The sequence below is a fragment of the Pangasianodon hypophthalmus genome, chromosome 30 (assembly GCF_027358585.1).
Source record: "Pangasianodon hypophthalmus isolate fPanHyp1 chromosome 30, fPanHyp1.pri, whole genome shotgun sequence".
Taxonomy (NCBI): domain Eukaryota; kingdom Metazoa; phylum Chordata; class Actinopteri; order Siluriformes; family Pangasiidae; genus Pangasianodon; species Pangasianodon hypophthalmus.
Window position 1 is genome coordinate 8,245,485 of NC_069739.1, and position 24,042 is coordinate 8,269,526.

Consider the following 24,042-nt stretch of genomic DNA (forward strand, 5'->3'; position numbering starts at 1 on the left):
GGTTGAAATTGTTCCCTCCTTTTTCTTGTATTTTGCAGTAAGCTTCACTGTTTATCTTTTCTTTTTCTTCCTTTCTTTCTTGATCTCTCTTTCTCCCTCTCTCGCTCTTATTCTCCCTTGCTATCTTTCATTGATTTAAACCTCCAGCTGTTTGGGGCTCTGCTCCGGGGCTGCTGTGCTGACCTTTCTTACCTCAACCTCTCCAAAAACTCCTTTGCTCACAGGTTAGATTCATTCTGTCATTCTTTTCCTTTCTATTCATTACATAATAGACCATGTGTATAATAAATAGCCTATATTTCTGAACATAATGCAAACATAAAGGTAAGGTGCACGATCACTACACTGGTGCATGTGTGTGTGTGTGTGTGTGTGTGTGTGTGTGTGTGTGTGTGTGGTCCGGGTCTCAAAGTGGGGTCTGTGAAGCATAGCTAGGGAATCTATAATCATTTCTTTATCTTATTGCACTAATTCTATTCATTTCTTAGGTTATGTTTCTGTTTCTAACTAACTAACTAACTAACTAATCTATGCTTAAGTGAACACCATTTCCATTATCCACCATATACAAAGAATGGTAGCATTAGCATGCTAGCTATTTTAGCCAAATGCTTTTGGGATTTCAGTACCTTCCTAGGTTCGTTAGCTCGCTAGCTCATGTTATACCATCTACCAGAAATGCCTTTTATACATTATCCTGAGTGTTATCTATAGACTGCAGAAGCACTTAGATATACCTGACAAGCAATCGCTACTAAACATCAGCGTGACATCCTAAGTTTAATATGGAGCTTTCGTACAGTAAAATATTAAAAGCTCTTGCTAGCTAGTCAAGCTAACTGTACGAAAGCTAGCTAATAGCTAACCTGAACATGGTTAGATGTTGAGCTGCGAAATGCCAATATTGGCGTAATTTACATATCATTATCACTCTGTTTCCTTAGAAGCATTTTAAAGTGCAGATACCCGATGAATCGGGGCAGGGATGCTCATCGGACTTCACTGTCTCAGACATTGCTGCTGACTAAAGCATTTGGTGCCTGAAGTGTAGCGTTTTCAGGAATCTGCTTTATTTTGATAAATGAAATTGTTAAAATTTACACACACTGTATGTTAATTGGCTTGCAGTCTTCTGGGGTTAACTGCATTATAAATGTAAGAAAGAAATATGTTATTCATAAAAAAATTAAAAGTACTATATTTAGTTCTACTCAAAAAAAGCACCGTTACAGTGAACCATGTACTCAAGTACTACAACGAGAGCACATGTGCAGTAGTTCATTATTTTCCACCTTTTATTATTAGCCTTGAACTGACTTCAAACTTCAATAACCTAAAAACAAGCGGCCTATAAATAATAATGTTTTGGCCTAATGTGTTCTGTGAGTGGAAAGTTCATGAACAGAAATTTCTATGGATTTAATAAATAGACAAAATATGATCGTACTCATTTCTCCAAATAAATCAGGGTCAGTGGAATATATTTTTGTAGTTAAAAGAGTCCTTGGTTACAAAAAGCTTGAGATCTATGATTAGCCATCATGTTAAACCTCACGAAGTATTTTTTTTTTGATGATAATAATCAGCATTACAAATCACTACCGTGAAGACTAATGGCAAACAGATAAATAAATATAATGATGGTAAATTAATATATATATATATATATATATATATATATATATATATATATATGTAAATAAATAAATCTGTGATCATTAAGTGGGTCCTCCTTGTGCTTTGGAAAGGAGTCCCTGAATGTAAAAAAAAAAATTAAGAATCCCTGAATTAATCAAATAAACTTGCAAATGGGTGAGAAGAGGGAAAAAACTGGCTTGCACTCAACCAAATTAGCAATACAACGATGTTAGACAAGGATTTATGTTAATTAAGTCCATTTAGCCCATTATTATACACCTACTATTCACAAAGATAATCAGAAAATCCCCTAATCAAATTCATTAATTAACCAAATCTAAAAGCGTTGAATTAGTTAAATCATACAACAAAACACTTATTTCTACCAATCAGATGCAAAATAAAAAGGGTGTGCAATTGTTAACTGTGTCTAAAGCTAATATAACTCTGAAGACTCATCTCACATGCTCACATCTCTCATATCGTATGCTCCCTCAATAGGAAGGTGAAAGAGACTCTGCCGTTGTTCCGTCAGTTCTTCAGCTCTGCGTTCAGTCTCACACACGTCAGTTTGGCCTCCATGAAGCTGCCGCCGGAAGCCCTCAGGTGAGACTCCTACGCTCATTCTTCAGGGTCAGAGGTCGAGTCCACAGCTAGTTCACTGAGTTCCTTTTTTCTGTGAAGGAAATAAAATCTCTTTTGTGCGATCGCTGTCTTGACTCCAGCAAGCACTCCGCTGAAACACAGCCAGTTAACTCAGCTTGACTTACTTCACTTACCCACACACATATGCTTTATTTCCACGGTAACAAGGATGGATTTTATTATCATGTTCAGTAGACATTAGCTTAGAGACTGATATAGCAGCGTGAGTGTAATTTTAATATTAAAATCTCTCTCTTTCTCTCTCTCTCTCTCTCTCTCTCTCTGAAAGAAATTTGTTCTTAGGTCTGACCAACAACCCTCATATCAACGACATGCATCTTGACATCAGCAGCTGCGAGGTATCTCCTAATCTGTGTATTCTTGTGGCATGATTAGAGGATGGAAATGTATGATATACAGTATATCACACTGTATGCCTACAGAGGACAATGATAAATGATTCGAAAAATGGCTACACTATTGGGAAAACACAGACTTTTTTTTAAGGATCGTATTTAGCTTTCAGTAGTTTATCAAAACAATTTGAAATGCGCTTTGCTCAGAGTTAGAAACATGTATTAGCTCCACTTTTGTAACTGTAGCATGTTTGTATGTGGTCAGCTGGGAAAACCTATCAGATGTCCAATTCAGTGGCTGAAACCAAAAATGGGGTAAAATTGGATAAAATCTGTGAAAGATACTTTGACATGTCTACTTTAAGAAAGCAGAAATACTGTGCGTTTTACCAAAATGAATGTTTTTTTTTAAATCCAAATTTTCCATGGCTGCACTAAAAAAAAAAAACGCATACATCAGTTCCACCTTATTGAATTGAATTGGATTATAATATGATTTCGTATAGCCAAGATAGTTTGATCATGCACTTTCAAAGCCCTGAATAAAATCAAACTCCAAGCTCACACCCAAACGGAGGATCAAACGGAGGATCAAACTGAGGATCTAACGTTACCGCTGCTCTATTTGATCACAACAACATCGCAAGATTTTAGAATGTAATATTACGTGAATTGATCACACTCACTCTACATAATTCAATCTAGTAATTGGAAAATTGTTTAAATTAAGTATAGCATAAGCAATGAAATCATGTTTTGATGAGAAACTTTACTTTATTTTTTATGTAAACTTTACGTACTGTGTTCTCACGCATAATCAAATTTTTTATTATTTTTTTTATTTCATTATTTTTTTCTTTCTTGTATTCTCGTGATCAAAACTTAATTTTCTCGTGATCTCGACATAAAAAGTTGTTTTCTTGTTATGTTTATGTTTTAATTTTCTCGTGATCTCTACATAGAAATTTGTTTTCTTGTTATGTTTGTTATGTTTTAATTTTCTCGTGATCTCGACATAAAAAGTTGTTTTCTTGTTATGTTTGTTATGTTTTAATTTTCTCGAGATCTCGACATAAAAAGTTGTTTTCTTGTTATGTTTGTTATGTTTTAATTTTCTCGTGATCTCGACATAAAAAGTTGTTTTCTTGTTATGTTTGTTATGTTTCTTAACAAACATAACAAGAAATCTGTTAACATGGTCAGTATCACAAATTTGCTTTCATTTAACTAGGAACATAGAAATAGTGCAGAATCTTGAATATTAAATATTAAAGATATCAAACATTTACTTTCTTTGTTTAAAATATTTAAAAATGTTCTTTTTACTTCCAATTTAAAAAAAAAAAAAAAAAAGATTTTCAGTGTGGTCTTAGACTTCTGGACCCCACTGTACGTAAATACTTCAGTGTTCATGAATAGAAATCAGATTTATTTGGCAAATCAGATTTTTTTTTTTTAATTTGTTTTTTTTGGTCAAATACATACCAGATTTAACTCAAACACATCCATAAGAGTCTTATCAGGATTACCAAGGCCATCTCCTTTTATTTTTATCCCAATAAAATCATGAAATGTATTTTTAAAATCCCTGATATAGCCTATATTTATATTTATTGATAGTAATATAAACAGCATTTATGAAATAGATACACTTTGCTTGACTGAATATTTTTAAAATGATTTTCAGGTTTATTTGAGAAATTAGTCAGAAAAAATCTGATGTGTGTAGCATTTTTCCATGCTTAGCAAATGAGGTCATTTTGAGTTAAACTGAACATAATTGTTAAATAAGCAGCGTTAAATAATTGTTAAATGTCCTCATATAGCTACGATCAGCTGGAGCGGCTGTTATACAGGACTTGTTTCCCCGAGTCATGTCCATCGCTACGCTGGACATCTCAGACAACGGTGAGCTCATGAGACTCCACCAATACTAAACTCTATGTTCTGTATTTTGTGTTGTATTTCTCAGCAATCTTCTGACATACTGTATACTCTCTCAGGATGTTAAATTATCCCACTTACTTTAATCCTACTGGGACTAACTCTAACTATGCATTTTATAACACCAGGGTTTGATGCGGACCTGCTGACTGTGTTTACTGGTCTGTCCAGACATCCTTCGCTCAGACACCTCCACCTGGGCAAGAACTTTAACATCAAGAGCAAGTATGCCATTTTTAAACCTTTGCAAGTCTGTGTGTTTGCAATTACTGTAGCATATGAATGTGGCAAAAAAGTCTAAATGCAGCACAGATATTATTTGCAAGTCATTCCATGAAATGAGGCAACCTGGAACAGCAAGTCATTATGTGCATATGAGTCGATGATATTGATACTGTGCTTGATACTAAGCTCTAGCAAGCTAGCTAAATTAGCCCAGCTATTAAATTTTGCTATTAAAACCATCGCTAATAACATAGCTAACATTGGTCTAACATTAGGCATACACTGTGACATTAGGCATTAAAAGCAGTAGTCAGAGTTTCTAGCAAGGATTAGCCCTTTTTTTCCCATATGAGTAGCTGTTATGTGAAAAGAACTCTAACTAGCTAATGGAAATTGCTAACTAACTAATTTAGGCGCAAATAGCGATAATTGACAGGCAAGGAGAAGCATCTCTGTACAGAGAAGTTTCCTAATGCAGCAGGACTAATTGCTAACAACAGCTTTATCTGTGATACGGAGCAACTTTGAATTGATTTGTCAGACTACAGTGGCTAATGAAGCCCACAGAGAACATCTATCCATCTCTCTTACTCGTCTCTCATCAGTCTCTGTGTTTCTCTCTCCACAGGGTGTTGGATGAGATTCTGCACAAATTGGTCCAACTAATACAGGAGGAAGAGTGTGTGAGTATTTATCACTGAAATTCGCCTCTCTTATACACACACTGAAGGAATTAGAAACAGACTATGCATTTAAGGTCTTAGGCCTTCTTTGCGGTTGCTAATCATATCATATTTGATATCAGATCAAATAGATTACAGTGTGTGTGTGTGAGTCAGTTTTAGAAGATTAAAGCTATGATAATGAATACAGCTAATTCCCAGATTATATTATGTTGAATTCTCAGTTCTGATTGGTCAAAAGGTGTTGTTTAATTTGATTACTGAGGTCATTGGATTAAAGTTTGATTACCTTATTTCTGTAGTAAAAGCTTCTACAGGGAAGTTGTTGGATGCCTCACATAAACAGATAAAAAATGTATCATTGTTGATGTGGTGAAGATTTCTGTAAAGACAAGTTGAACATCTTTGGGAGCGATCTCCAGTGTCAAGCTGTAACTTTTAAGAGTTTTGACACAGGAAAATAAGAACGTTTTCAACATTAAGAGATAGAAAAGAGAGGCTAGTGAGTGGAACTAACTAGAAATGTAAAGAGATAGAATGTACGCCGTGCCGTTCCTATAATAAAGAAAACATTGGGCCTCATTTATCAAACTGGATGCTAATGGATTAATGCGTAAATTATTTGTACGAGCGTTTTCAGAAGAAATTTGGTATTCATGTAAATATCGTAAATTTTGAAAAAAAAACATGCGTATCCTACTCGTGCTCCTGAGTGTGTGTAAATTTACACATAAGAAAACTAACTAATGTAAAGCTCAACTTGATCCACTTCAAATCATATAATTTTCACAGATTACTGCACTTTTATATCTAGAATATGCTGTAGAGTTTAAATTGCTTATTTTTTATTACGTTTACAGCATTTAGCAGACGCCCTTATCCAGAGCAACTTATAGAAGAGCTTTGGAGTCTCTATAAAAAACACATCCTCATGCTAGTTCACTAGGTCAGGGACTGAGAGTACCACTGAGAACATTTTGTGAAAACCAGTCATTTCATATTATTGGTATTACGTAAAGAATATAAAATAAAGTAAAGAACAGAATAAAATAAAATAAAGAACACAAACCCATACATTAAAGCAAATAAAACTAATCATTCAGTCATGACAAAAGAAATGGCACCGTATAAACGGAAGACGGATCGGTTCGTCTGCGCATAGCCCTAAGCCGTAAATAAATACCTCAGCTGACGGAAGATTTAGTGCTTGTTTATTTTTATTCATATTCTATATTATTAAATATTTCTATTTATATATTTAGAAATTAATCAAAATATCTAGCACTTCTGATTTTCTGCCTTTACCTTGATCAGTCATTTCGTGCTCCCAGCTGTCTGTGCACTTGACCTTTTATGGAGTTTTGTGGGCGTCACTACATCCAGATGAGCTTTGCACATTACAGGTGACCAACATACGGGTCAACGTTTCTGAAACTTTTATGAATCCGGAGGAAAATTTTTGTTTACACACAACTTTACTAAAAGATTGAGAAATGAGGTCCATTGTTAGTGCTGATAAATCGCTGTGGTATAAAAGAAATAAAACACTTATTGTTATTAGAGCCACATCCCTATAACACCATCATGGTTTATTCCTTATATAACATAGAAGAAAAGTATGTAACAAAGTGAGACTTTTATTCCTTTAAAGAAAATAAAGACAAAAATGATCACCACATGAATAATATGAATGTTATAGCTTTTATTTAAGATTTTATTTGGCTTTGTTGTGTGTGCATTTGCTGAATTTCTTTTACTCTCTCTATCTCTCTGTAATACAGGTGCGTTAAAAATAGCCATCCCTACTCTTCAAGTTGATAAAAACATATTGACATAATCTGAGAAACCCATGAAGACACAAAGAACACTATTGATTTGTTGAGAGAATGAGAAAGCAAAGATTTTTCTTCAGTCCCAGAAGTTCTTTGAGTAGGGTGTGGCACTGCGGTGTTCTAGGAGCTAGCCTCTTAAATCATATAAAGCAGATAACGTAATCAATAATTGAGCCATTGTTGAACATTGTGTTCTTATTTTTATAGTGTGTATGACTACAGTGGAGACTGTAGAGATAGAGAGAGAAATAGAAATAAAGCCTATTCTTATATTGTTTGTGCGAAGCAATTCTTCTTTAGTGTGCAGTCAGAAATTGTGTATACGTGCTATTTCCGTGCATTAATACTGGTGAATATAACAACTTTACCACTTCACTGCTGTAAAGATTTCATTAGATGCTGTGAGCCATTTTTCTTAGAGGAAAATGTTGAAAGTATGCACTGTGAGGAAAACACCAGGGGTCTTATTTATCAACCATAGTTTTGTGCGTAAACCGTACGTTTCTAATGTGATTCATCAAGTTATTCTTCTGTGTGAGGGTGTGCGAATATTTAGAGCTACTCCTGACCACGTGTATAAACAAACTCTTAATGGTAGAAAAGTGTAAACGTCAGTAAAGGGTCAGTCCATCTCAAGTGGTCCAATAATTATAAAGTTGGTTGCTTGACCGTTTTTTAATTTTCGAATTTTTTTGAGCGATCACCTCTATGTATTCGCATTGCAAAACCACCAGTTTTTTTTCTTTTTTTTTTTTAAATTATGCTTGGTTTAACGACGACAGCCGTCTTTGTATCATGGCAAACAACAAATTTTGGTTATATATACAGCTGTTTGCAGAAACCTCAATATCTCAGCTCAGGATGGTTCTAGCTCCTTGGAACAAAAACCGATCTCTAGAGCACATTACAAGATACATGCACACATATACACGTTTTGTTCCTTAGAACTTAAGTCCAAATGTAATGCTCCAGATTGCTCACAGTTCCAGTTTAAGGGTCAATTTATAATGGTTCAAGTCTCAGTCTTTTTCTCAGTATTTTTGACCTCGACGGCCAGATGTGAAGAGCCTTTGTGTTTGTCATTTGAAGAAAATTTGTTGTGTGCCATGACACAAAGATGTCTGTCATAGTTAAACCAAGTAAAATAAAAATAAATAAATAAATAAATAAATAAATAACTGGTGGTTTTGCAATGCCAATGCATAGAGGTAATCACTCAAAAAAAATTAGGAAAATTAAAAATGGTCAAGCAACCTGCATTGAACCACTTGAGATGGAATGACCCTAAACTGATCATGTGACGCTCCCATCACACTTATTGTCAATCATATCAGCGTAATTGGAAGAGCAATTACTGACTCACACCAAGGTGCTGACAGCGGACATAGACGAAATGTAAAGTATAATTATTTCAAAGGTATATGATCAGGATGATGCCTTGCTGGACGATTTGACACATGAAGAGTGGAAGAGTGTCCCATCAGTCGATTTTGTCGATTTTTATTTATTTTTTTTGGGCAGTGCGGTTGTAGTTAAGATCTAGATTCTAGGGTTTTTAGTCACGGCCTCATTTACATGAGAAGTTGAAGATTGGTCTGGTATTTCCCAACCAACGATGACTTGTTTGGCACGGTTGACTTATATGCATCATTCATGCTGCATTTTATTACATTACATTTCCAAATACGGCAGCAGAAAAGACAAATACAGGTTTTCTAAATCTAAAATGTTCTCTTTTTCTTATTAAGGTCGTACACAAACCCTTTGTAAAAGTGCCAAGCAAACCATTTTTTATTCCACTTTACTTTGTGTAAGAGTATCAGTGAAGTTCACCTTCTTAGAACTTTAACAGGCTTTTAAAGGGAAGTTGTTTACCATATATGGTGATTTGGGGGCGTTTCTGTATGCAAATGAGCATAGCAGCTGTGATAAATGCCAATTTCCTTATGCATACTGGCAGTTCTTAGGCAGAGAATTAAAACTTGGTCTACACTCGCTTTGATAAATGAGACCCCGGGTAATGATGAACATCTGCACAGAACATCTGGTAGACCAGAAATCCTTCTGATCAGGAATTGGTGAGGATTTACTGGAATGCTAGAACGGCAAGCTAACTGACGCACAGCTCTCGTTAAGCCCTACAAGGGTGGTTTTGACTTTTGCTACCTAAGAAAGATGACCACTATGACCACCTTATTGCTCTGCTGTGATCACAAGCTGCTCCTGGCAGTCAGGCTTGACGTTCAGACTGAGGGACACTGATATACAGTACCAAACTGAATGGCATTTGAGAACATCCAGAAATATTTAGAAGCGTTTGATCATATAGCTTAAATTGTATGAGGATTCTGAAATGCTGAAATGTTAATAATAATAATAATAATAATACATTTTATTTATAAAGCACTTTACATTTTAAAGAAAATCTCATAATAGTCATTTGAGTGCTCCATTTATTGTTTAGAGGGAAGTAAGACAAGATTGTTGTCTATATCGAACCTACGCACTGGCTGTCGTTTGCAAAGAATGAGATATCATATTGCTAGAATTATTTTTAAGCTGATATTTAAATTTAAATGGAAAAAAATCCATTTCCTGTTGAAGTGAAGTGGGTTAGATGGCATTTTAAATACAATCAGCTGGATGAAAGGATGCTGTTTGTGTTGATCAGGATAGTGCTTCATTTGAAATTTTACTTTGCAATGAAAGACCTGAAAAATAAGAGTTGGGAATTTGTACAGGGCTGTAAGGAAAAAAAATTGGTTGAAATACGATAAACATACTTTTCTTGTATTTGACTATCTGGACTGTAACATAAATCCTTTTCATGTAGATTGTGTGGACAAATCGATTTTAATAGTTTCATTTTTAAATTTTCATACCCCTCTCTGTCCTCTTCTTTCACCCCCTCTCTGTTCTCGTTCTTCTCTTCTTATCTATTTCTCTTTCTTTTTCTCTTCTGTGTTCCTTCTTTTTTCCTTATCTTGCTCCTGCTTTCTGTTTTCTTTCTTTCTGTCCACATCTCACTTTTCTCTTTCTTTTTTATTCGTCACAGTTTCCCTTTTCTTTCTGTTTAGGAAATATTTTCTTCAAATAATGATGTAGTGTAAATGGGTAGAAGAGGCAGTAATAATCATTATTCAGGTTAAAACCAGGAAGTCGTACACACAGAACTATGAAACAATGCACTAGAGATAAGGCTCAGTAACACATATTTACAATTAAAGGAACTTTGTGGCATGACAAAGGATCCTGAGGGTAAATAAAGACTAATCAAGGGATGGACTCAGTACAGGTGCCCACATTAGGTAACAGAGACAGAGACATAGCAATGTAAACAAAAAGCAAAGTGAAATCAAAGCAAAAACATGATGCAAAAACGCACCGCACACTGAGATGGGGAATCTGTGACGTGTAACACGTGTGCTTATGAAACATATAGCTTTTGGTTTTGTTTCGTGATGACTATAACCTTCCTTTGGCTCAGTTACTACAGCATGCTTCTACTTTCACTTTGAAGAATTTTAAAACGGTGTTTTTTGTGTATTTCATTTTCTTATTTCCCGTCCATCTCTATGTTTGGTTTTCTCCATAGGTTCTGCAGTCTCTGTCCCTGGTGGACTCTCGTTTGCGTTCACGTGGCACAGTCCTGGTGAACGCTCTGGGCAGCAACGCCTGCCTCAGGAAAGTGGACCTAAGTGGGAATGGGTTGGAGGACATTGGCGCAAAAATGCTCAGCAAAGCTCTGCAGATCAACACCACTCTACGGTGAGAGAGAGAGAGAGAGAGAGAGAGAGAAAAGGAGAGGATTGAGGAGAGAGGATTTGTGAGAGACAGGAAGAGAAAGGATGATAGAGAGATAGCTAGAGAAAAGGGATAAGGGCAAGTGGTGGAGGGAAGGACAAAGAGGAGAAGTAGGGAAAAAGATGAGTGAGAGTGGGGGAACAAACTATGAAAATGTGACCTTAAAAGCTTTTCTCTGTCTGTCTTTGAAAGGAGTGTGACCTGGGACCGGAACAACACCACCGCTGCAGGATTCATGGACGTAGCACGAGCTCTAGAACAGTATGACTCACATAGACACACACACACACACACACACACACACACACACACACATACACACACCTGTTGTTTTGTCACAACAAATAAATCCTACTTTAAGGCTTTTTATGATTTCTGAATAATGCACAAGTCATTTTACTCTTCTCTTCTCTTCTCTTCTCTTTTCTTCACATCTCTTTTCCTCTTTTCTCTTCTCTTCTCTTATTGTTTCTTCAATTCTCTTCATGTCTCTTCTCTTCTTTTCTTTTTCTCTTATTGTCTCTTCTCTTAACTTGTATTCTCTTCTCTTCTCTTATTGTCTCTTTTTTCTCTTCTCTTCTCTTATTGTTTCTTCTCTTCTGTTCATGTCTCTTCATGTCTCTTCTCTTCTCTTATTGTCTCTTCTCTTCTCTTCTCTTCTCTTCTCTTCTCTTCTCTTATTGTCTCCTTTTTCTCTTCTCTTCTCTTATTGTCTCTTTTCTCTTCTCTTCTCTTCTCTTCTCTTCTCTTCTCTTCTCTTCTCTTCTCTTCTCTCTTTTCCTCTCTTCTCTTCTCTTCTCTTATTGTCTCCTTTTTCTCTTATCTTCTCTTATTGTTTCTTCTCTTCTGTTCATGTCTCTTCATGTCTCTTCATGTCTCTTCTCTTCTCTTATTGTCTCTTTTTTCTCTTCTCTTCTCTTCTCTTCTCTTCTCTTCTCTTCTCTTCTTTTCTCTTCCCTTTTCCTCTCTTCTCTTCTCTTATTGTCTCTTTTTTCTTCTCTTCTCTTCTCTTCTCTTCTCTTCTCTTCTCTCCTTTTCCTCTCTTCTCTTCTCTTCTCTTCTCTTCTCTTCTCTTTTCTTCTCTTCCCTTTTCTTCACTTTTCTTCTCTTCTCTTTTCTCTTCTCCTCTTATTGTTTCTTCTCTTCTCTTCTTTTTCTCTTATTATCTCTTCTCTTCTCTTTTCTTCACGTCTCTTCTCTTCTCTTATTGTCTCTTCTCTTCTCTTCTCTTCTCTTCTCTTCTTGATTCCTTACTTCTCTTCTCTTCTCTTCTCTTCTCTCAGTAATTTCACTTTGCAGTACATGCCTATCCCCCTGAGTGATGTCACTCAAGCCTATCGAAGTGCCCCAGAAAAGACAGAACAGGCGCTTACGAAGGTATGATCCTTAAATCGTACCTGTTCCTGAGATACTACAAATGGATCATTTGGCTTTTCAGACTGCTGCGTTTTGAGAGCAGAGCGTTTGGACTGAATGATTTTCTTCTGCTGTTCAGATTCAGAGAGCTTTACTGAGGAATAATCAAACACAACGCTTCTCCCAGAGGCAAGCACTACGCTTACACCAAGGCTTAGTGACCAGCACTGCTGAGCAGGTGTGTGTGTGAGTGTGGGTGTGTGTGTGTGTTATGTGTCTCTTTTTTTCTGAATGTACGTGTGTGTTTTTTAATCTAATAGTGTGACTGCCGTGTAAGTAATTGAGTGGCTGTGTGTGCCAGTGCATTAAAAAATGTGTGTGTCTATCTATCTGATGTTGTGTCTCACACAGGTGATGGAGCGGTTGTGTGTACGGGTGCAGCAGCAGGTGTGTGTTCTCCGAGGTGTGGCAGACACGGAGGAACTTCAGGCGGCTAAACAGGTCCTGAAGGAGGCTCGCAACTCTCGTGCGGTGAGTGTGTGTATTTGTGTGTGTTTTATTAGCCAAAGCCGAACATGAACATGAAGAATAAACTGACCACAATGTGCAGTAGCTGTAGATAATGAGACAGACAATTTTTGTGCATGCACCCCTCCACTCTTATCTTTCTCTCTCTCTCTCTCTCTCTCTCTCTCTTGCAGCTCTACCCATCACTGTGCGAGTTGGCTCATGTTCTCTCGGTTGATGGACCGGTCAGACAGAGACTAGACTCACTGGCTGGGGAACTGGCCAAGGCTGCAGATAAAGAGCTGCAGGTACACGCACACACTCACACACACACACACACACACACACACACACACACACGCATGCACATATACAAATGCTCAGCCACTCTTTATCACCACCTACTGGACAATTTGTTATTGATAACTTGGTTAGATGATTGATTGATTGATTGATCTGCTGACTGTTCAATGCCAGCCAGGGTTGCCAGGTCTGCAAAATTCTCAACTGGACTAAAAAAAAAAAAAAAAAAAAAACGCACAAAAAGTCCTGAAACTAGCCCGAAAAGTTTTGCATTGAAAAAAGCAGTCACTGCAAAACAAGATCACTGTGGTGCGCGCGCATTTCTGATTTGTAGTATCAGGAATTCACCGTTTTTATCATTATCTTGTGCAGACGTTATTATCTTTATTATCCCCTTTTCACTCTTAATTCTTTGAAATATATATTTTTTCCATATTTAGACAAGTTACCTGACATTCTGATAATATATCAGGATAAATGCGTAGAATGAACACGCTCTCACGATGTGATGATGTAGTTAGCCTACCTTCTAACCTAAACCACTGTAATATCTGTACATGTATATTTCCACAACAACAGAAATGGTTCTGTATTTTCAAGAATCACTGTCTACACTTTCGCTTTCCCTTTGTTTGCCAAATCTTAGGTTTGTGCAAAATTGTTTAGATTTAATTCTGATTATTTGCTTCAAAACATTATATTGGTGACTGCGGACTAATTTTAAACCATCCTTATAAAAAAAAAATGTCACCCACAGACTTGCTTGGTCCACATCCAGCTTAATTTTGGGGAAAAAACTGCAAGCCCTTTGCCCAAAACCTGGAACTGTATCGGTAAAAAAAAAAAAAAAAGTGTACCAATTATTCAATTATTCTAACTGATTTGTTTATTGTTCAAGTGCTTGTGATTCACTAATTGAAACATTCATTAAAGCTTTGGATTCATGACATGACCATAAAATTTTAACAGGCGATGAACAGATTGGGCATCACACACTTCCTGGTTGATTTTTGTCGTTTGGATTAGTGACACAAAGCACATGCTTTTCTGTTGCTAGGAGACAGTGAAGGCAAAATGAACATGGGGTGCCACAGCTGTTGTTGTTTGCGCCACTCAGTAAAATAACTTTGTCCATGTGCTTATAGCGCTTTGGGCACAACTCGGTTGGTTTATTCTTCGTCACAGAGCGTTGCCCCAGCTGTGAATTCCTGTCCGCTGTTTCACTTTCTTCCACAGCGCTGCTCAGATCTGGAGTCTGATTGGTCAGAAGGTGTTGATTCATTTTCTATAACAGCAGCTCTGACATTAATACTGGCACAGGTTTATATTAATGCGCTTGCCTTTCTATAGTAACAGCCAACACAGTGACTTGTATGGTGGATGCTCTACATAGTCTAAGTTGAATAATAAATGGAAAAAGAAAAAGTACAGTCGTTGATACTGTGAAGTTTTCAGTAAGGAGATGTTTATTTATTTAACATCTATGAAAGGACAGGATTTTGCACTTTCTCCGTAATGACTAACGTTTTGGATGGAGGTGAAGAGGCAAGACGCAATCGCAAGCACTCAGCGTTGGTTTTATTTAGGGCAGTCTAAATATTATCGTCATCGTTATTCCAGGAACGGGACAAAACTCAGGCAAGCAACAATAGACACGGATAATCCAAGTGAAGAAAACAAGCAAAACAAGAAAACACGTAAATTAAGAAAAACATGGAAATCCGATAAAGAAACAGACTGGCGTAAATAGGCAAACTAATAACAGGTGAAAACAGGTGAACACAATCATGACACACTAGGGCAAATAAACCAGGGGCGGAGACAGGACTGGAATGAAAACAAAACGCATATGCAGAGAGGTCCATGCAAAACAAAACACGTGGACGTGTGTACGTGCTGGAAAATTCCTTTACAATGACAAGCTGTGATTTTTTTCTAACTTCTAATTTCATGTACATTTGACAATATTAAACGTAACTATAAGCTGATAAAAAGTATAATATCTCATTCTTTAATTAAAATAAATACTATGGTGTAATAAAACACTTTCCTGTTATTGGAAGATAATCAACCTCAGGCTGCATCACACCACACGCCTTCATCGATTATTTTCCTATAACATAATGCGCTGTTGTGTTTGACTTATTTTTAACGTTTGAATCACGGACCAGCAAAAAAAAAAAAAAAAAGATTGATAGAAGGTGAGAAATCAGTCTGTGTCCCTCATACACGGCTCATCTTTCTGTTCTGACTATCAACCAATTATCTGTAGAACCAACTGCTATAGACTCGTGTTTTCTTATTGATTAATCATTTGACTGTTTGTTTGTTTGTTTGTTTGATTGATTGATTGACAGGTGATCGTGGACTCGATGGTGTCTCTGTGCCGGGAGCTGTGTCCGCTGTCCTCCGTGGCGGCAGAGCGACTGAGTCCTCCTCTGTCATCTGTTTCAGAACGAGTGTCGATCCCTCGTTCGGCTATCCGCACTGCGCTGATGGAGAGAGCAGCGCAGGACATTCATCGGGCGCTAGAGTAAGGGGGATGGGGGGAAAAAGAGCGGGAGGGGGGGGAAACGGGTGAAAGGGAAAGGAAGAGAGAGAGGAGGAGAGCTGGTGGTTTGCCAGTAATTCAACTTGTACATTAGTTATTGAATTAAATCGAGTTGAATTGAATTTCGAGAGGGAGAGGAAGAGAGCGAGTGAGAGAGATAAAAAAAAGAGGACTGGGAATAAGACTGGAAAGAGGGAAGATATGAATATTGATTTGAACAGCTGTGAAGAGAAGAACGCGAATAGATAGAGAGGGGGAGAATCAGTGAAATGATAGAAGGAAGTGAGAATGGAAGACTGAAACAGCGGTTTCTGTGTTTGTATTCAGTATGTGTGTATTAGTTTAATATGACATGTATTAACGACGCGCGTGTGTTAATTCTCTCTCCATTCACTTCCTGTTCCTCTCTCTTTCCATCTTTCTCGCTATCTCTCTATCTCTGTCTCATAGGGAGGTTAAGCTGTCCGTGGTGTCGTATCTCACCAACTCTATCGTGGATCAGATCTTACAGGAGCTCTACTCTACACACAAAGCTCTGGTAGGACGTCTCTGTCCCTGTTACGTTCTCTCTTTTCCAGTCTCTCTCACACTTTCTTTCGATTGCAATCTTTTGCTGGCGTTTCCATTACTGCATTTAAGTCAAGTTACACCTGTGGAAGAAATCAATGCTGGTGAGTCAGTGACGTGGCTTTCAGACTTTTTGAACAATCGAAGGCAACGTCCATAGGGGTGCCAACATTTATGGTATTTGACCTCATAAAGAAAACCCAGTAAGGAAAACGGTGGATCCGTTTATTATTAAATGTCAGTCTCACTGTTTTTTTGTGGGGTTTTTTGGCACACAATCATATCATTTGGCACACAATGGATTTTCTCGTTATCAATTTTAACATCTCTGTATCCAATATCAAATCTCATGTTCCACTTTTAATCCCTTAAATCTTTTTTTTTTTTTGCTAAATGACCCTTAACACCTGTAAACGACATATGTATATTACTTATGTGACGTAATTTGAACACATTTCTTCAAATTATCAATCAATTTTTAATCAAAATATATCTTCTAAGAGTTATACCCTATGTAGTGAGCATCTGTAGTGAATATGAAGCTATTTAGGATTTGGGTATTTAGGATCCTGGGTAGAAATATAGAATCCAGCTAAAGAAAACTTTACAGGAAGTGGATAAATAAAAACTATTTCGTTAGAGACAGGAATCTTTTTTTATTGTCATTAATACTTAGTGTGCATTATGTAGCCTTAAAATATCTCTGAAGCTGTATTGACTATGGAGCCGTGAGATTAATACACACTTTGAACATACAAAATGCCAAAATCTTCCATGCTGTAGCTTTTCTAACTGTGTGTGTGTGTGTGTGTGTGTATGTGTGTGTGTCAGACGCAGCAGGTGTCTCAGGTCAAACAGTGGGATGGCCTGTGTGATGGCGGTACAGGTCGAAGGTCACACAGACACAGAGACTCACTCGAGATCACTGATGAGGAGCTGGGCACGAGTATTGTGAGTGTGTGTGTGTGTGTGTGTATGTAAAACTTTATTTTCATGCCAAAACAAGCTAAATTTGTTGGTTAAAGCTGATGGATAAATAAAGCTAGACGTCTCCATTGATGTGGGCGGAGCCACACAGTAGGCGGGGCAGTGAGATTGCCAAACTGTTTCTTGTAATATCGCTTTACTGTAAATGAACTCTATTCGTGTCAATGCGAAACCGTCACTGTACTGTACTGTACTCTGCATGCTCAGTTCTTATTGGGCAGGAGAGGAACTGATTTGATTGGCTATCGCAGTAGAACACTTAACCACACCTCTTAATAATGTATTCATTTAAACCCAACCCCTTTTTACACTCTGTGAGTTATAACCTGCACTAGGTACAGTATATACTGTATAATGCTCTGTTCTTATGCGTTGTTTTGTGTGTGTTTGTGTGTGTGTGCTATGATTGTGAGTATATTTTCCATAGTGCTTTGTGTGTGTGTGTGTGTGTGTGTGTGTGTGTGTGTGTGTGTTTATGAGTAGTAAATGATGTACATGCTTTGTTAATGACTGCAGGACACGATTGCCATTAAGAAGCGCAGTTCCAGGACCAGACGAATCCGACCTGTATCCACTAGACTGAGTGAGTGTGTGTGTGTGTGTGTCTCTCTCTCTCTCTCTCACTCTCTCTCACTCTCTCTCTCTGTCTGTCTGTTCTGTATCTCTTTCCATTCCTCTACTCATCAACCAATTTCCTGTTTTTCCCTCAGGGGTTCCATTAGTAAGAGTGCCCTTTTGGTTTTTCTCTCTCTCTCTCTCTCTCTCTCTCTCTCTCTCTTTTCTTTCCTTCTCTCTCTATCTCCCCCTCTCCTTAAATTTTACGAGCATACAAAGAAACTCAACTAGAAGCACTGCATTTGCTTTCTTTCTCTCAGTATCTCTCTCTCTGTCTCTCCTTCTCACACACCATTTTTCTCTCTCTCTCTCCCTCTCTCTCTCTCTCTCAGGCTTGTGCGATGACTCCAGCTCGTCTCCTCCCACCTCAGGTGCTCAACTCTCCTCGCCCCTCTCTCGCTCGGCATCATGGGAGGGCCTGTCAGCCTTGCCAACCCAGGGTGCACCTCTGCATCATGTGACACGGGTCAGGCCGAGGCCACCGCGAAGGCACAGAGGAGGCATCCTTTCATCCGACTCGGTGAGAGACGCAACCGGATCCCAAATATCTTCCTGTTTGACAAGCAGTGCAGGATCGAGTTCAGAAAGTCTTTTGAGTGCCACTTTCTAATGGACCAAGTGGGAAAACTTATACGTGGGCCTGAATTCTTTCTCCTGTGAAAAGCTAGATTTGTCACTGGAGACTCTTTTTCAAAAAAAAAAAAAAAAAAAAAAAAAGATAGGAACGATAAGATATTAGAATTAATAGAAACCTTGCAGCTGCAACTACAGAGACTTAATCATCACCTTTGGACCAATCAGAACTGAAAATTCAACAGCACTGTGCTATAACTTACCATAGCTAAGGTTAGCTTTGAGATCATGTCTGTCATGATTAATTCATGTTTTAATCACTCTGTGATTTAATGTCTTTTCATTTATATATAGTATGACCCAGTAACTCTGATTATTACCATTATTAGGTAACATTTTTGAGATTTTTAGTAGGTGGTAGTAGATCTGTCAACAAAAAAATTCCTGCTCACGATTGACGTATGATTTATGAGGATAATTGTCCAACTGTACAATAAGAGCACGTACTACTGCTTTGCTGGCAGTTTTCAGGAAATAGGTTTAATAGAAATTCAGGTATATTTACATTTACATTTTTGGTATTTGGCAGACGCCCTTATCCGCGACTTACATTTATTTATTTATTTATTTATTTATTTATTTATTTATTTAAAAATATTTTTATTATTATATTTTCATTTTTATTTTTATTATTACATTTTATTTTATTTTATTATTATTTTTTTAAATTTATTTTATTCATTTATATTATTTTTGATATGTGGGAATTTCTGATATACAGTATATACCATAGCAGGTACATACTGTATGTCATAAATTCCCACATATCATTCACACATGCTGTTAAAGCAAGTTTACAGCAGTTTTTATTCACTTTTTTAAATCAGGGTAGAGCTGATCAAAACATTCGTCGGCTTACTGGCTTTGGATTGGCCTGGTGTTGTCCTTACATGTGTTAATTTCACTTAATCGAAATCGAAAAGCTCTGAATTTGTGTTGAATTCAGCTTTAAATGAATAAAGGCAGAGGTCAAGGCCCTATTTAAATAGGAAAAACATAATTTAAGTGCCTTTCGAATGATGGCGGCTCATCAACTCTACTCATCCATAATGAATATTCATGATATCTATGTGAACTCACGTATTCCTCTCTCAATATTTTATTCACAGGAAAAGACTCAAGTGCAGAGTTATGCAGACACGGATATATTACTCAATGAATAATGAACCGAAGCAGAAAGTAACCACACTGTGCAAGGAATATATTAATAAATGTTCATAAGTCAAACATTCGACTCTCACTAATGCATCAAAATGTTTTATTCATTAAATTTAGTGTGGCTTGCAATTGATAATAGAAAGCATCCAGTACACCAGACGCATTAGATATTAAAAGAGCCTCCGGTTACAATTACCATGTTTGTGTGTGTGTGTGTGTGTGTGTGTGTGTGTGTGTGAGAGAGATCTCTTATACAGTATGTTAGGTGTGTGTGACCATGAAACCTTTCTTCTGAAACGAGTGCCTCTTTTTAAGGGAATTTTATGCAAGGCCAACCATCACTCATGATGATAATGTGGTCTACTTCTGACTCTTTCTTCTTTCCAACATGCATTCAGCAAAATCAATGAACTGCAACGGTTGGTAAGAGTGATAAATGACATTTCTACAACACGTGCATTCTGGACTTGCCTGGTGTCTTTTTCTGTTCAGAGCAGACCACAGTATCAGCCTGAAGAAAAACAAAAACTAAACAAAACAGAGGTAGAGGAATCTGTTGTGCATTAATTAAAGATGCTGCTTATCACTAGAAATTGTAGGACATTGCCCTGTCCACTTCAATACACCTCATCCATCCATCCATCCATCCATTTTCTGTACCGTTTATCCTACTAAGGGTCGTGGGGTAGCTTGGAGCCTATCCCAGGGTGCTCAGGGCACAAGGCGGGGGACCCCCTGGACAGGGTGTCAACCCATCACAGGACACAATCACACACACTGTAGACAATTTGGAAATGCCAGTCAGCCTACAGTGCATGTCTTTGGACTGGGGGAGGAAAACAGATTACCCAGAAGAAACCTCCAAAGCACAGGGAGAACATGCCTACTCCGTGCACACAGAGCGGAGGCAGGATTCAAGCCCCCAGTTTGAATGCAGTGGGTTGCAACCCACTAAGCCATTACACACCCCTTTCACCTCATACATCTACTCAACCAATGCACTCTAAACACAGTTGGCTGACCAAATTATGTCGATAGGATACGACTACCTGGACTTTCTAGTCAAAAGTTTGGAACATGGAAAGCACCACAAAAAGAAAGCACACATGGTGCTATCAAGGAATCATACCAGGTGACCAGCCATCCAAACCACAGCCTCTGAGAATATATCAACCAATCAGAGCATGCTATGTTTAAAGAAACATATCAAAAGAAATTTTTTGTGAAGGTCAGTTGCTGAATGAGTGTTATATCAACAGGATACTGAACCTGTTTGTCTGTCAGTGCAGCTGTGAATAAAAACGAATAAAACGTCTGGATAGAGAGTCACACAGGTTAGCGATTTGTCCACCCCAGTCTAGTGTATGTATCATAGCAAACTGGAGTGTTCTATTAAAAAGCCCAGGAAAAAACAGATAAATCACTGCTTTGTCCAAAACTTCAAGCCTGCTACGTAAAGTGGGAAGGACAACAGTCATTAATCTTGTCGTTGTCAAAATTAGGCCCGCCCAAGTTACACTGCAAGGAGAGAAATCCTGGTGAAGTACATGTAGATATTGGAAAATGAAGAGATATTTATGTGTTATAGTGCATATTGTGTGCCAGAAGACCTACATTAATCATGGATTTAGATATTCTACAAGGTTAAGGATCCTATAGGATCTGATGGAAGTGATTAGATATTTTTTTAAAAAACACCAAACAATACTGAGGTGTTTATAGGGATGTGGTCATGTCATAAGCTGGAGGAAAATACTCCAAAGAAGAGCAAACAAATGGCCCAACAAGGCAAGCAAGGCTTCCAAAATACAGGGCAAATAGGAGTAATATTTCATTGAAGTTCCTTCAGAGCAAAAATAAAAAAAATATATAGGTGGAGCAGAAATAATAAAAAAAAAACTCCCAATACATCTATTACTCAAAGAAAAAAATGATTGGTTTCCTTCCTTCCAGAACAGCCAAACCCCTAGATACTATCACCTGACTGGACATCAGTTTGCGCCACAACGCTCAGCTACAACAGTAGTAGAGATGCAAGCAAATATGAATACATTGTTTGCATTTAACAGAGTCCAAAATGAATATGAATACAGATACGAAAAAATTAATTAACGCAAGCATGAGGATTTAATAAAGAAAAGCACACAGAAACTCCTGGGGAGGGTTGCCAGGTTTCAGCGAATATTCCCACCCCAGCTACAACTCAAAAACTGCACAGAAGACTTTAAACTTGCCCAGAATGTTTGGGCATAGTCATTTTTTTTCTTCTTCTTTTCTTCTTTTTTCAGTCTGTTTGGGGGAAAAAAATTAACAGTAGTGCACCTTTCTGATTTGCAGTATATATCTGATATACTCAGACATTATAAACCAAACCTGGCAACCCTGCTTGCAGAACTTAAAAAAAGAGCTTTACCTAATACTAATGGGAGATTAGTGAGAAATATTTGATCTTCTGCCTTTCTGAGCACCGAAGACATACCATATTTCTCTACAAATAAAATAAATATGCTTTCAGTTATTGCTTCATATATCTTATGCAGACTGTGCACGCAGTGTGGCTCTCCAAAAACTATTTTAAAAATATGATATTCTAAAACTTGTACATTCATCACTGCATGTGTTTTTTGTCAGTCTTAAATGATCGTTCTCCAACATTATTATAAGAAATTGTTCATCAGTCATGCGGTCATTATAATGAAATACTGCATAAAGGATCCCAGTTTGACTCGCGGCAGCACTGTAAGTGTTCTGTCATTTTATAAATGCAAAAACTAAAGAAAATTTTTTGATAAAATTTTATTAACCCTCCAGGGCTGAGGGTTCGATTCCCGCCTCTGCCCTGTGTGCGTGGAGCTTGCATGTTCTCCCTGTGCTTTGGGGGTTTCCTCCAGGTACTCCGGTTCCCTCCCCAGGCCAGAGACATGCACTATAGGCTGATTGGCATCTCTAAATTGTCCATAGTGTGTGAATGTGTGTGTGATTATGCCCTGCGATGGGTTGGCACCCTGTCCAGGGATGAGTCTCCCTGAGTCCCTTGGGATAGGCTCCAGGCTCCCCATAACCCTGTGTAGGATAAGCAGTGCAGAAAATGGATGGATGGATGGATGGATGGATGGATGGACGGATTATTAGATTGTTACTGTTGTCAACTGTAGCCTCAATAGCAGTTTGTTAATTTGGGGAAAATAGTTAACTTGCATACTCAGTCACATTAGACAGAAGATAGAAGGCTGTCCAGAAAGTTCTACAGGTCAAGGGCGTCTGGTTCAGGAGTTGACTACAGTTATGATCTGGTAGGGTTAACCAAAAAAATAAAAACTTCCAACACAGACCACTCCCACTTAGGGTTTAAATACAGATACAAACTATTTTGAGCACAAAACACATACAGCTACATATACATGATGGCATTGTGCTACACTTCTATCTTATAGGATGTGGAAGAAACCAGGAAAAATTATGACCTCAGAAATCTCATATTTGGAGAAACATATTTCGCTAAACTGTTCATAATTCAGCTGAACACAATGCTGGTCTTTGTAAACTATGTTATTGCACTGAATAATTCATATGTCATATACTAGAATCTTGTTTTTGACCTCAGGGCATCTTTTTTTTTTCTGTGATGGTCTCTGGCTTTCATCCAGTGTGAGCTCAGCTTCCATTAGCCTTCATTAATGTTGTGGTAGTCCAGAAAACACTGCAGTTAGTCCTGCTCAAGTCTTATTATTGCACTATTCAAATATTAGTGTATTCATGTTCTGTTCACTGCATGGCACTGGATGTCACATCGGCCCACTTACTTTAATTTGATAAAAAGCTAGAATAGCCAACGTGGCTTGATCTTTATTATTAGAAGTATAAAGAATATGAATGGAAATAGACACACAAACCTTCTTCCCAGGCTTGAGACCTTCTTTCTGATAGCAGATGTCCATAGGCTACAGGTGGGAGAGGTGTAAAGGGACATGAGGGGAATGTGGCAACAGCTTTTAGTTTTATATTTACATGGAGCAGTCAGTTTCACCTGGTTGCTCTTAGGTTAGAAATAACCTGAATATTAGTCAGTAATAAATTTCTTTAAAAAAAAAAAAAAAAGATACTGAACTGAGCATTATTTTTTGTAATGTTTACATGTAATACAATTTTCTATAGACACAACCAGAACATGTGCAGAAAATTTGCAGTTACTGTTAAAAGTAATTCTAACAATCATACAACTTAATCTTTACATCTTC

At 37.5% G+C, this 24,042-nt stretch overlaps 1 protein-coding gene across 2 annotated transcripts in view; it reads left to right on the plus strand.

The window, feature by feature from the left end:
* LOC113529075 (capping protein, Arp2/3 and myosin-I linker protein 3) overlaps positions 1-24,042 on the plus strand; it is a 66,983-nt gene that overhangs the window by 27,597 nt on the left and 15,344 nt on the right. For both annotated transcript variants that reach the window (XM_034301831.2, XM_034301830.2), the window contains exons 15-31: positions 148-224; positions 2,140-2,244; positions 2,573-2,642; positions 4,466-4,547; positions 4,712-4,808; positions 5,437-5,491; positions 10,919-11,091; positions 11,320-11,388; positions 12,411-12,504; positions 12,623-12,721; positions 12,895-13,014; positions 13,185-13,298; positions 15,651-15,826; positions 16,295-16,382; positions 17,243-17,362; positions 17,915-17,981; positions 18,346-18,533. In XM_034301831.2, coding sequence (XP_034157722.2) covers positions 148-224; positions 2,140-2,244; positions 2,573-2,642; positions 4,466-4,547; positions 4,712-4,808; positions 5,437-5,491; positions 10,919-11,091; positions 11,320-11,388; positions 12,411-12,504; positions 12,623-12,721; positions 12,895-13,014; positions 13,185-13,298; positions 15,651-15,826; positions 16,295-16,382; positions 17,243-17,362; positions 17,915-17,981; positions 18,346-18,533 — 1,794 coding nt within the window. The remainder of the gene's footprint in view (positions 1-147; positions 225-2,139; positions 2,245-2,572; positions 2,643-4,465; positions 4,548-4,711; positions 4,809-5,436; positions 5,492-10,918; positions 11,092-11,319; positions 11,389-12,410; positions 12,505-12,622; positions 12,722-12,894; positions 13,015-13,184; positions 13,299-15,650; positions 15,827-16,294; positions 16,383-17,242; positions 17,363-17,914; positions 17,982-18,345; positions 18,534-24,042) is intronic.